The sequence below is a fragment of the Trametes versicolor genome (genome assembly GCF_000271585.1).
Source record: "Trametes versicolor FP-101664 SS1 unplaced genomic scaffold TRAVEscaffold_16, whole genome shotgun sequence".
Classification (NCBI taxonomy): Eukaryota; Fungi; Basidiomycota; class Agaricomycetes; order Polyporales; family Polyporaceae; genus Trametes; species Trametes versicolor.
In genome coordinates, this window is record NW_007360336.1 from 196,931 (window position 1) to 209,969 (window position 13,039).

The following is a 13,039-nucleotide window of genomic DNA, read 5'->3' on the forward strand; positions in this document are numbered from 1 at the left end:
GTGCGCACCAGCGCCTCGTGGATGCGCCTTGTATAAGCACTACGATGAGCAAGACCACGGATAATTCTATTTGGAAACCCGGGGTACGCACAATAACCCGGGTTCCAAATGATACACATAGAAACCCCTGCCCGAAGGTGTCAAACGCGGCCGGGCAACAGGCGCTCCCGGCCGCGCTGATCCCTTCGCGCATGCCCGCCGTCCTACGGAGGGCACACGTGATGTGCCGTCGGGGGACTCTAGCACATCTGGACGCCACGAGATAATCCTGTGAATAATTGAGTCAATGCCTGAGCAGTTCGCCCCGCGCACGGGGCTGACATTGAGCCTCGCGCGCAGCGCAAACTATGTAAATGAAGTGGAGACTTGAAGATATGCCTACTCCGGGAGACATATCTGGAATTAAAAAGCATTTACCTGCTCGCGACGAGTCGGATGTGCAAGCACCCATTGTTCAAGCGAGCTCCGTGGTACGCGGCTATTATCGCGATGTTTAGAACGTGCTGCATGCTCGTATTCGTGTACGAAACCAGAGAAACGCACCCCCGCGTTCACACACCTGCCGGCCATGTCCCGTTTGGGGTATGCATCATCCGGAGGTCCTCCGGCGCAGGCCGCCACGAAACCGGGTTTCCAAACTAGCAGAGGGGTTCCAAGCGGTACCCGGGGTTTCCAAATAGAATTATCCCAAGACCACACCTATATCGACGATCGTCTTGTTCATAAACGACGTAAGCACGCGTGCGCACAATATATTGCGACCCCGGCCAACAACAAGAGTCAAGAGGGGAAAACAGACGTTCCGCCGGTGACTCAGCACCCTCAACTTTATCTCGGTCGTCACGGCCTTGCCCAGGAATTTGGCTGGTCAACGTCGGCGATCCTGCGTGACGAGGTCGGTCGAGGAGGTCCAGGCCCGTCCCTAGCAACGCCCCGGATTTTGCGTTCGCGACCTCGTTCTCGCAGTGCGCCCCTACGGTACAATGCGGTTAAAGAACGCATCCGCGGGCGGTCCCCGAACGTCAAAGGGCAGCGAAGCGCCCGTGTATGGGGGTGGCTGCGCGCGTTCTAGTATTCTGTAAGTCCCCTCATTGCTGTGCGCTGCTAAAGAGGTTCTTGTGAGCCTCGATCGATGGCGATGAGTACTTGTGGGCCCCAGTCTTGGTTCAAGTACCTGTCCGAGTGGACGGACGGGGACGGGGAGGGACGGGGTCGCACCACGGTTCCTAATGAGGTTGCAAGGGCCGCCGCGTCGCGTTGCCATGCTCAACAGAAACGTACAGATGACGTCGGCGCCGCTGAAAGAGGTCCTGCTGAGGTGAGCGTCAAGCCATACGGCCAGACAGTGGATGCGGGCGCACGAAATGTTCAAGTCGACCACGACTGCCTGTCGTCCGTGTTCGAGATGCAGCAGGCAGACACGAGGCTAACCGGACTCGTCCGACGGGTCGCCAGTGCTCTAGAACATCATCGACACGGCCAAGCGGTCACAGATACACGCAGCAAGATCTGTGCCTTGGCCCGCTACGCGTGCCGGCGGTTGCTATGTACGAAGGTGTATGTAAGTTCATCTTTGGGGTGCGTCGCGACGGACCCGGCCTGCATGCCATATCTGCTCATTGTTCACCTGCGCGGTCTAGCCCGCGAGGGTGCGCTGAATGGTGATCATCAAGGGTTTGCCTGCGCCTCGCCGCTGCAGAGGCAAGCCTCACATGTTCTTGTCACCGGTGTAACCACGGAGGACTGGCCCGGTTGGCCACAGCTGGGAGTAAGTGATGACCTTCGCTCTCCGACGCGTGGTTAAAGCTCATCCTGATGGTTCAGTGACAATTCACTAAAATCACCATGACAAACATGTCAAGCGTGCGGTCGGTATTGCTCCCGTAGCGTTGGTCATCCGATACAAGCCACCCACCCCGCTCCAGCTCGCCCTGTCGAAACCAATCGTGCTAAACCCTGCTCAAAGGAGTATAGCTTGACGCACCCCACACGCAGGCACGCCCGCCCCGTGCCTGACTATCTCTTGAATCTTCGAAGCACGAGCCAAACCCAAACGCTGTGCACCACACCCCATTCGGACCGGAAGCTGTTCCTACTCCCGCTTGTGGGTATACGAACGCCTCTCCCGCCGGGCGCATCAGTACCGCCGCAGGCGCGGGCGCGCCTGCGACCTGATGGCCCCGATGCCGCCCACAGATGGCCGCCCTGCTACCAGAGCGGGCACGACGCGGACCGCCCGCCCGACCGCCGCCCCCTAGCGCATCCTATTAGTGAGCACCGTAATCACGCCTTCCCGGAGCCCTCTTCGGGGACATGTTGTCTGCGCTGATGATGCTGTCACTAGGACGGTCAAGATCATGTCCCAGTCACGAACGCGGACAGCTGGCGCGAAACAGGAACTGGCGATTCGCAGCCTGAGCTCGGCGAGGCGGCGCTGCGACGGCGTGACGCCGCCACTAGCCTGACTTTCGTTGGGGATCTAGCGGCGCCATCTCCGCGCGCTGCGTCAACTGCCCCGGCCGATGCGTGGCCGACGCGATCACGTCTGCGTCCACCTGCACTCCTGCGAGGAGAGGGCATTAAACGTTAAACCGCCGTGACTGAACTGCGGTAGGATATCCGCTGGCGGGGGTTTGGTGAGCATCTGTCCATCTATGGCTGTCACAATTATGTCCTGCTTCTGCGCGGTCCAGAACGCGCTTCTCCTCGTCCGCCCTGGCCGGTGGACGAGGATATCCGGGCGTGAGCCCAGAAGGCGGCGTCGCAAATACATGGACTCCAGAACGGGCTATGGACAGCTTCCGGGTGTGCGGGTGCGCTCAATGTCCACTATATGCGCAAAATTTAGAGTCTGCTTCGAATCCCTAACCTTCTCCCTTCATTGATAAATCCCCCTTCACAACAATTGTGCTCAACACGAGGAAACAACTCCGCCCGGTTCTAATCCCGCCACAACCGCTTCACACCGTGCTACTATCAGCCAGCTTTCGTCGGAGTTGTCGCGACGCAGACTTCCATCCATCCCCAGCTGGATGCATCATGGAACGTCCGGCAGCTGGGATCTGAGACGTCCCAGCTATTGTTGGGGCATCTCGACCCGACGTCGCACACTGGGTCCGGGCTGCATTCGGAGGTGAGCCTGCTCCTTTTCGACACCGGACCAACTCCGAGGTGAAGCGTGTGTGTCCCGCCCACGGGCGCACGCACGCATGTGTGTGACAGGCTGTGCGGTACGCCATCTTTTCTTGCGGTGCCTCTCGGGGCTTAGTCTGTGTCAGAAGTGGTCTGTCCAACTATCCCGATTGAGATCAACGCGCAGTGGTTTTCCGACTTCGGTGGCCGGCGCGTTTTCCAGAAGTTGGTCATGTTTTTACAACGTGCTCTCTCGATACCGCGTCAATCAGTTTTGACTAAACATGTCAGATGCACATATGGCGCGGGGATGGCGCACTCGGAGAACAAGGCGCACCGTCCGTCAGCGGCGTAACACGGACCCTTCATGACCTGGTGGCGCTTATAGGTCCACATGTGTCGCGGAGGGTACCGCGCCGGGTCTCCGATGCCGAGCGTTCAGTACATGTTCCTCGAGCACCCGGGCGTCGTGTGAGCAAACCGCTCAGAGTGGACCGCGTCTAACATCTGCCGGATAGATTGCTTCATGAGCCTGGCTTCGCCCGGCGTGACAGAATGCGCATTAGACTTTCATCGATGCAAACTTCACGGATCTTGTGTATTCAATGGTATGTTTACGTTCACTAGAACATCCTGCGAGTCGATAAAATAACTTATAACTGGACTTCACAACTAGGCACATCGGTGGCCGTGGAGAGAACGTTTCTTAAGTTGCCGGAGCTTGCGGTGGGGCACCCGGTAGCCGCGGCCAAGAAATCCGGGGTAAGTCCCCGGCGCTAGCCCAAAACTCCTCTCCCGCCCGCCCGATCGCGTTCGCCCTCCCGCCGCGGACAACACATCACCACAACACGCGCCACATACAGGCCCTGCCGGCCGCAAATTCAGGACGGCATGCCACTCTGCAGGGCCCGCCACCAGCGACCGGCCATGGCATCGACAGCGGCATCCGACGCGCTCAGCGATGCCTGGGGCGGCACGATGGGCCTCCCACCTGGCCACCTTAATGAAAATAATAATGGGCGAACGATGTCCTCCGCGCGGGAGAGTCAACGTGCGTCCGTCCGCGAGAGCCGCGGTCGCTATATACGCGCCTCGAACGTGCTGAGCGCACGAGGCCCTACCCGCCGTCCCGTCCGTTGCCCGTAATGGCGCAGTGGGCGCAGGCGCCGCCCCTTCGTACCCTCTTTGCGCTTCTCAGAGTCAAAACACATCCTCCGTCCGGAGTGCGCTGTGGCCATAGGTTGCGGCCAATCACCTTATGATAACGCCATCCTCCCGGCTCGCGAGCTTCGTGCGATCTGAATCTGCGCGGAGTCGCAACGAAACGGAACGCGCCATCTGTTTACCCCGAGCCAACGTTGCTCACGAGCACACATTGGCGCCCACAGAAGGTGTGAGATTGCGCCAAGGCCAAGGCGTCCTGCACGGCCGCCCTCCCCGCCCGTGCACACTCTCGAATTCAGATCAGAGCACTCGAGTCTCGAGCGTTGTCGATGCCCGATCGACGTCGCCCATATGTATTCTTCAATGCTTATAATGCAGTGTGTCACACGGTAGTGACCATGCGGGCCCCAATTGCGAGTCTCCTGTCCCCTGGCCCTCTGGATGCTACTAGAACGCATCGCGGAGTTGATCTCATCGCGAGGGGATCGCCAACCCCCCGGTCGAGTCAGTCACTAGTGGGGGTGCGATCGTCGTTTGGGGTAGACTCAGACTGCGGAGAGCACGCCCGACGACGCGCCGTCGGGCGTGCCCTCCGCGTTCTGCTAGCGGCTTGGTAGCGAGATCCTGACACACGCCGAGGGGGCGAATCAGCGACTGCGCTGGTACTCCTGCTCCTACATGTGGTCCGATGCGCGAGATCGCTGTTCGCGTCAAGGCGGCCGAACACAACGTTGTCCATGGGACGACGGTTTTCGAGGGTGAGTGCACGTCTTCTAGTGGGAGATCTATGACATAACCAACGTCCCAGAAATGCGGCAGTGATAGGGTATTAAGGCATTCCGGGTCCATATACAGTAAATACCGCACCGTCCACGTTACGAGGTCCAGCAGGCGATGGCCGCGCGTTACGCGAGAGGATGAGGCTCCTCAGCCGGAGCGACCGCCTCTTCATCCGCAAGCTCCCCATCAGCCTGGGGTTGCTCGCTATCGCCATCAGGCGCAGGCGTGTCCCCCTTGGGTGGGATTTCCGGAGGGGCATCCTCACCCACAGGCAACAAAGATTCAGGCGCAGCATCCCCATTCGCTTCGTCGGGCTCAGCGACGAGCGACTTCTCCGTGATCACCACAGGAGCCTGAGGAGGCGGCGTCGGTGCGGCAGGCGCGTTGTCAGCCATAGGGTCGACCGGTGGTCCTGGAGTGCCTACGCGCGAGTCCGGTCCGGGCGACGGCGACGCGACGACGGCAGGGGGCAGTGCCTTCTCGACGTTGGGCGCAAGAGCGGGTGGCGGCGTCGACGAAGTCGGTGGCGCGGTGGCGTGCCGACCGTTGAGCGTGCCAGCGCGCTGCAGCATCCCTCTGAACCTCCCGGCGTTAAGCGCGGACTGGACAGCGGGCTGCTGGGGCGCGGACGCGGGTTGCGCAGGCTGCTGGGCTTGCCTGTTCGCGACCGACTTCTCGGAGACGACGGTTTCGAGCATCGCGGTCGGCGCCGCGACGTTCTTGAGCCCCGTCAACTTCTCTTGGAGATAGCGCGCATCTGTGATAAGCCTGAAGGTGCGTCAGTAAAGGGGGTGGACGTTCGCGCGATGTGACGCGTACCTGTGTTTCGCCTCCAGGGACGGTAGCTCGATCTTCGCGTATTCCTCAGACAGGCGGTGGTTGATCGCGGCGAAGACCTGCGTCATCACAAACTGCGCGTGAAACGTCGAGGGCGGTCATTAGAAATGCGAATGCGACGGGATGCATACAGCGAAGACGACGCTTACCTCGACGATGGAGGAGGGAAGGTACCGCGAGAGGACCTTGTGCAGCGTCACAGTCTCCTTCACAAGAACTTCCATGTACTCGTTGACGCCTTCCTTGGGGACGTCCCACCTTACGCCCTAGCGTACTGTCAGAAACGATGTAGCAATCTCGATTCATGGTAGGCCTTACCTGCAACGAGCGAATGTGCGCGGTGAGGCGGTCGCCCATGATGGCAATCAGCTTGGCATGGATCTCGTTCTGGTGCTCTTGGTAGTCCTGGCCAGGTGTACACACGTAAGAACAAATGTACCCCTACAGATATGGTGTGCACACATACCCGCTTGAGCTTGTCGAACTCGATGAGCATCACCGCCTGTTTCTGGCTGAGATGCCTGCGGAACGCCTCGCGAACGTACGGGATGAGCGAGATCATGATCGCTAGTGACTGCGACGCAAGAGCTGCGGTACGTGTCAGCTTGATGCACTTGCGCGCACATTGCGAAACTACGAAACGCACCCAAATGTTTCGCCGTAATGTTTTTCAGGCCCGCTGAGCGCATCGCGCCCGCACCGAGGACGACCTGGCACGTGCGCGAGTTGAACGACTTGAGGAGCTCGATAACGCGGCTCATCGTGTCCGTCACGAGCAGCGGCAGGTTCACGATGACTTTGAGGTACTCGATGAGCAGCACGAGCACGTCGAGAGTCGCGGACACCGCGAAGAACGGCCGGTCCTCCACACGTAGATGCTTTGTTGGTGCGTTTGCAGAGCGCCTTCGCGCAGCACGTCCGGGTGAGGGTGGGAAGTTTGGTGAGGGCAACGGGGAGGAAGGTCGTGGCGGCAAACCATTGACCGTGAGAGAGGGAGATGACGGAGCGGGAGATGGTGGGGGTAGGGGAGAAAGTGTGTCGGAGGGAGGACGATTGAGGAGTAGCTCTGGGGGGTCTTGGATGGACGCGTCGACCATCATATCTACTATACGCTGCACAGAGGGCGCAACCTCTGCGGCGTTCCACTGCTCATCTTCCACGAGCTTGGCCGATAGTGATAGTTGTGTCTGATGGAAGTGCTGCAAGAAGCTCTTGGCCTGAAAAAAAGGCAATCCATTGTAGTCAGCATCCCATGTTTGACCTACCAGTGCGGTGTATACTGACCTGGCTGACAATCGCTCCCCGCAAGCCCACAATCATCCGCCTGCAGATGATCTCCGACTTCACAACGAAATCCCAAGACTCGTTGAATAGTGCGCAGAAGCTTGGCAGGTCGAGTGCGGTATGCTGTTCCGCGCGGACGCTCATCACCTTCGATGCGCGGGCGTTCGCAAGCTCAGCTGCGGAGGACAGGATGTCAGACAGCTCCTCCTGCAGCGCGGCCAAGTCCACGCTCGCTTTTGGCGACCTGACGGATCACTTCAGCTATTGCCTTTAAAGCGCCTTGAATGAACAGACGTACTGGATACTCTGGACGACCTCGACAATGATGGCATTTTCGCGATACAGGCCTTCTATGCAGTTCAGGAGGCTGCGGTACATGGCACGAGCCACATCCATGAAAGCCGCATGTGACATGGCACGTAGTTCAGCCGCGGCATTTGACCTGAAACTACTATGAGCATATGCGCCTTGGCCACTATAATTTAGACTTACTGCTGAGGTATTGAATCATCATCGCTCAGCTCGAGCGTAGGTATTCGCTGCACTTCCTGTTAGCATGGAACAGCTTCGTCCAGTCTTAGCACTTACCCGCTTGATTGTACTTCGTACTTCCGTCATAACTACGTCTCGCCAGGATATTGTAGCTTCTAGGATACCCTTTGTGCGCACCAAGGACTGCAGCAACGGTCGTAGCCGATCTTTCAGCGACATGTTGAAGTCATGTCGCTGCGCCTCCGGCCAATAATCATACTTCGAGTCGATGCGCTCGACAAGATCGTGCCGCAGAAGGTTGACAAACTCGGACGACAGGGATGTGGTGATCTCCATGGTTAGTGTCCGTAGGTGTTCCGGTAATGCTGCGAAGGCCCTCAAAGATGATAGAGGTATTGTAGGGGCAGGGGGCGGTGGCGGCGGTGGCGGTGTGGCAGGGGGTGACTCCATCACCGTAGGCAAAGGTGAAGACCGACCGTTCTTCGCCGGGGTCGGCGGCGGTCTCGCGGCCTGTGCATCCGCGCTGGTAGGGTCCCAGAGCCTGTTCAGCTCTTCAATAACATCCAGTGCCTCGCCCCACTGGCCCGCCGCCACTAGGCTTCTCGCCACTCCGGTCATCTCCATGACCCCGCTGACGAAACGGACGCTGTCCTTGACGGCGCCCATGTTCCGCAGCTTACCCTCTTTCCGTACAATCTCCAGCCCGCGCTTCGCACCCTTCTCGTCGACGTCTTTGAGCAGCCCTCGCAGATTGGAGATGCGGTCAAGGCATTGCTCAGATTCGGTCTGGAGGTCTTGAAGATTCGCCAGGGCAGCGAAGAACGAGGTAGACCGCACGGAGATTTCGCGCACGAGGTGCTGCTCAATCGTGTCCGCATAGTGAGACAGCTTCTCGAGTAATGGCAGAGAGTGGGAAAGTGATGTCGGGTCTGTAAAGTCCTCTTCGCCCTCGCGCTGCTCGGTCACTGCATTGAACGTCCGCGGGTCGCCTAGGTTGAAGCTTGCGTCAAAGAACACAGACGGGACGGTCTCGAGTGGTGGTGGGGCCTTTCCTGACGGCGGCCTCGGTGTTCTCGGCGTGTGCGGTGTGGGAGGGACTTCGATGCCGGACGAGGAGGATGTGCTCTCGATTTGTGCGACCCCGTCCCGGCCTTGCTCCGCGTTCTGCACAAAGCGCTCCCATTCCGGCGAGATCGCGCGGAGGTAGGAGTCGAAGTCCTTGCGGCGCACGCGCGGGAGGTCCGCTGGGGGAACCGCTGGGAGCGCGGAGTGAGCCTTGGGCGGATCGGGTTTCTTGCGTGGGCTATTTACGACATTCGAGATGGCTGCGCATGTTCAGTACACAATGCAACGCTGCCAACGCACTCGAGATAGCGCACCATTGAAGCCATGCCTCGAACTACTCCATTCCGACGGAATCGCACCCAGGGCGAGGTTGGCGAGAGAGCCATTGGTGTAGACATCATATGGGGCGTTATTCGCGAAGTAATCTCCTCTCCCTTCTGTGGTCTCTGAGACACTACCCGGTCCAGGTCGCCTAGAATCCCAGTTGAATCTGTACGCGCTGGGGCGAGCAGCAGAGAACGACGGCAGTTCTCCGATGGGCGAGCCGGGGCGTGAGGGAGTTGACGCGTAGTCGGACATGAATTAGGCCCTTGTGCAGCGCAGTGGGACCGCTATGAAACCTCTAGAGCAGATTCCAAGTTTCGCATGAGCCGTCTACGCGAGAGTGGTGCCAGAGAGGGAATGAGAATGTGATTGGAATGCCAGTGGGACACGGATGCCAATGGGATGTGCGCCTCCGTGTTCGGCATTCGCCGGTGTCAGTGCATTTATGGGCGCTTCTGCGAAAGCAGACATGGTTTCTAACTAGTAGCTAGTAACATGTACATCGAACGGTTCGTTATATTGCGTTGAAACTCCTCCTAAGCAATTTCAATCACAGGTTCTAGCTCAGCGTCCAAGGCGTGAAACCGACGCGCCTGACATCCTGCGCTCGTCGAGATTACCTACGCCGCTGTATACGCCGTCGGGCAGGAATGGGTGTTTGAGGATCTGCGAAATTCGGCGTATTATAATCATGACGCATAAAGTAGGTTCTTAGCCATTTTGGCGGGGCAGATAATATGTTACTGATGGACTAGCCTCGGGACTTGGGGTATGATACTGACTCGCTTCGATGCAGACAAAACAAACCTGCAGCTATTGTAGGAAGCAGTTGTCGAATGAATGTGGTGTGTTGAGCAACTACGTCACATGTAAATGTTGTGATTCGCGCAGTGTGTTCAGGAGGGCATGGAACTAGGGCGAAAACATCTCGATGTGTCAATACTTCGGAGTAGCGCAAGCTCGTCACCGCCACGGTCCCCATCCTCGCTGAGCATGGCGTGACCATCACCACCCTCTTCTACAGGCAGATGCTGGAGGCCAACCCCGACCTACGCAATGTCTTCAGCCGCAGTAAGTAGCGGGTCAGTCCGCTATTTCTCGCAATGATTTGCATGCTTACCTTCGCCCTCTCATCACTCAGCGTGGCCTTCAGGCAGAGGCAACTCGCCCGCGCCGTCCACGCACACGCCGCCAACATCGAAGATCTCACCCCCATCCTCCCCGTCGTAGAGCGCATTGCCCACAAACACACGTCCGTCCACATTGTGCCTTCGCGGTGTTCAGATACTCCCTGTCCGACGCGCCGAACCCCGAGTACTTCCGCGTCCCCGTGAAGCCGGAGCCTGGCATTCGCGTCGTAGCGCCCTCAGGGACACTCGACACCACACAAGCCGCACATCCGGGGTGGATCTCGAGCCCCTGCACGCGACGCTCGTCGAGGGCGACCCGATTGATGCCGCGTTCCTTTTCGGCGAGTTCTTCCTCAACGACTCCTCGGCGCCCGTCGTGCTCCTGTCCGCAAGCGTGGGCCTCACGCCACTCCTCGCAATGTTTAACAAGCTCGTCAAGACAGATTTACCAGCGCGAGGTCAGCTGGGTAGGCGCATGGGAGACGTGGAGGTAATTTGAGGCCGTGACGGAAGTTGGTTTGTATTACATCGCATCGTATCGCGCAGACCACTGCTTGAGCTATGAATTTGTTTCTTCAACGCTCGCCTGTGTCGAAGTCAACGGTGGACTCACTGTGTCAAGACGAGGCCCTCCACTCGTTGGCCTTGTTGGCCTCAGCAGACAACCTTGCCTCGAAATCGCGATCCGCCTTTGAGCCGCCGAGCGCTGCGGAGCCTTGGGGCATGAGCTGCCAGTCGCCCCTCCTGACGCGCTCACGGATGCGCCGTTCGTGCTCCAGCGTCATGGTTGTGTCCATCCACAATGTCCCGGACCGCCAGTCAAGATGAAACTGCTGTATGTCGGTAGGCAGCCTTGCCAAGAAGTCCGAAGAAGCGAGGTCCACACAGTCCTCATAGAGGTATCCTAGTTGGATGTTGAGATACTGTCTAAAAGCCAGACAATCCGTGTCGAGAAAGCGTTGCGCAAGAGCGTTGTACATTTCCGGCAGTGTCGGATAATGACTATCGGCCTCGACCGAAAGTGTGATTCCGGGCCACGTATAGACAGAGAGGAGCACAACGGTGGTTTCCTCCGCACCAGGGTAATCCAGGACGACTTGCTTGTCGATCGCTGGGTCGTAGTATTGAGGTGCGTACTGCGGGACCGCGGCGGCCTGCCACCCGGCGTTTCGCAGACATGCCTCTGCATCTCGAGCTGATTTCACAAGGAGATGGATGGAGAATACCACTGTTTTTGAGCCATAGTAATGCAGCGCATGTTCGTACCAGTACGCGTATGGGATGTTATGGTCGCTTAGGATGGTGGTAGCACTGGGGATCGTTTCATCCAGCATGCGTTCAAAATACGCGTAGTACTACATAATCACTGCTTCAAGGTATTTACGCATATTAAAAGCTGTACACACACCTTGTGGAGATGATGACTGGTATCTGGACGTTGTCGGTCGAGCGCAAGAGACGCATTACGAGCGCCTATCCGGTCCTCCTGCTGCTTACCGCGGAGACGCTGGGGCACCAGTACTTATTCGCGCTCCTTGCACTAACGACATGGCCAGCCCGTTCGCTCTCTCGCTGCCTCCACCCCTCCGCCATTTCTTTTCGCTCTTTCCTCTCTATACACACCCGCCAATCTTCTCTGACGACAAGGCGCGCCCGGTCACCTCGCCGACCCTCTGGATCCACCCTCCCTGGAGCCCGGACGCGGACGTGCTGAGTAGCGACGTCGAATGTCTCAAATGGCAGGCCTACCTCGCTCTCCGCGGGCTCTCTGACGTCGCCATCCGCTGGGACGTCTCCGCGGACGGCGCGCTGGACAACCGTCTTCCTAACCTGCACGTCCCGCTGAAGACGCTGCAGGGCGCGTCGGACGCGGTCAAGGAGCAGGAAGACGGAGAGGGGGAGCTGCTGCCCGCGCACCTCATCCCCGAATGGGTAGACGGACGTGTCGGTGCGCTTGACGAGCTCGAGGGGTATGTAGACGAGGCAGCGCGCGACGAAAGCCGCGCATGGGTCTCACTCCTCGAGGGCAATGTGCATGCAGCGCTGGTATGTTTCATTGCGAGGTCTACGAACGTACTCCGCCTCATAATTTCCGCTGCAGGTTCTGAATCAGCCCTCTACTACGACACTGCTGAGTCTCCTGTCGCCCTACAAGACCAAGCCGCGCTCGCTGGAAGTAGTCGTTGCCCACCCACCGGCTCCGCTCTTTGGCATCAGCTCCCTATTGCCCTCATACGGGACGCACGTCAACGTAGAAGCAATCGAGCAACAGTACAAAGAGGCCATTGCCTCGCTCTCCGAGCGACTTGGTACCGACAAGTGGTTCCTCGGCTCGTCGTAAGCCGTACCCCTTCAAATCAAGTCAGGGCCTTGGCTGACGGAAGTACAGATCTCCCACCGCGTTGGACGCGCTCGTGTTCGCGTATTTGCACTCCATCTTGCATTCCAAGGAGCACACCCTTCGATTCGAGGTGACCCGGCGCGTGAACCTCGTAGCTTGGGAACGCCGCGTACAGAGCCAAGTTCGCGGTGCCTTCCGCTTTTTGGAGGCCACGTCGACACTTGTGCAATAAACGACCTTGACTGGGCTTTCATGAGCTATCTGCAACTACTTCGAGTAGTACTACCTGTAAAGGTGTTGTTTGGTGAGTGTCCACGACGCCTTAAGGATTTGACCAATTCACGAACCCCCTGAGTCAGTCTAGACATATACCATTTAGCAACACCAAATTTTATACGCGCTATGAGCGGCGCAGGGTTTGCCGCCTGCATGAGCATATTTCAGGATGTTTACATGCAACCAACTTGCAACAGGCTCGCTACATCAGCGC

At 58.4% G+C, this 13,039-nt stretch overlaps 4 protein-coding genes across 4 annotated transcripts; 2 read left to right on the forward strand and 2 right to left on the reverse strand.

The window, feature by feature from the left end:
* Positions 1–5,072: 5,072 nt before the first annotated feature.
* On the reverse strand, positions 5,073–9,357 carry TRAVEDRAFT_156908 (Vps54-domain-containing protein). Its single transcript, XM_008047116.1, has 11 exons — positions 9,069–9,357; positions 7,786–9,014; positions 7,690–7,736; positions 7,496–7,639; positions 7,198–7,441; positions 6,560–7,130; positions 6,380–6,501; positions 6,232–6,318; positions 6,063–6,179; positions 5,896–5,987; positions 5,073–5,844 (listed from the first exon to the last, which is right to left on the reverse strand). The coding sequence occupies exons 1-11, from the start codon at positions 9,331–9,333 to the stop codon at positions 5,202–5,204; spliced, it is 3,561 nt and encodes a 1,186-aa protein (XP_008045307.1). The 5' UTR covers positions 9,334–9,357; the 3' UTR covers positions 5,073–5,201.
* A 677-nt stretch (positions 9,358–10,034) lies between these two features.
* On the forward strand, positions 10,035–10,355 carry TRAVEDRAFT_84689 (globin-like protein; the record flags this gene model as incomplete). The annotated part of the gene is made up of 2 exons (XM_008047117.1): positions 10,035–10,153; positions 10,220–10,355. Coding segments are annotated over 2 exons (255 nt in total), but the record flags the coding sequence as incomplete, so codon positions are not given.
* Positions 10,356–10,825: 470 nt separating this feature from the next.
* On the reverse strand, positions 10,826–11,542 carry TRAVEDRAFT_24850 (uncharacterized protein; the record flags this gene model as incomplete). The annotated part of the gene is made up of 1 exon (XM_008047019.1): positions 10,826–11,542. One exon carries the CDS (start codon positions 11,540–11,542, stop codon positions 10,826–10,828), a length of 717 nt encoding a protein of 238 aa, XP_008045210.1.
* A 214-nt stretch (positions 11,543–11,756) lies between these two features.
* On the forward strand, positions 11,757–12,977 carry TRAVEDRAFT_175922 (uncharacterized protein; the record flags this gene model as incomplete). The annotated part of the gene is made up of 4 exons (XM_008047118.1): positions 11,757–12,254; positions 12,310–12,545; positions 12,598–12,853; positions 12,909–12,977. 3 exons carry the CDS (start codon positions 11,757–11,759, stop codon positions 12,779–12,781), a joined length of 918 nt encoding a protein of 305 aa, XP_008045309.1. The 3' UTR covers positions 12,782–12,853; positions 12,909–12,977.
* Positions 12,978–13,039: the final 62 nt, after the last annotated feature.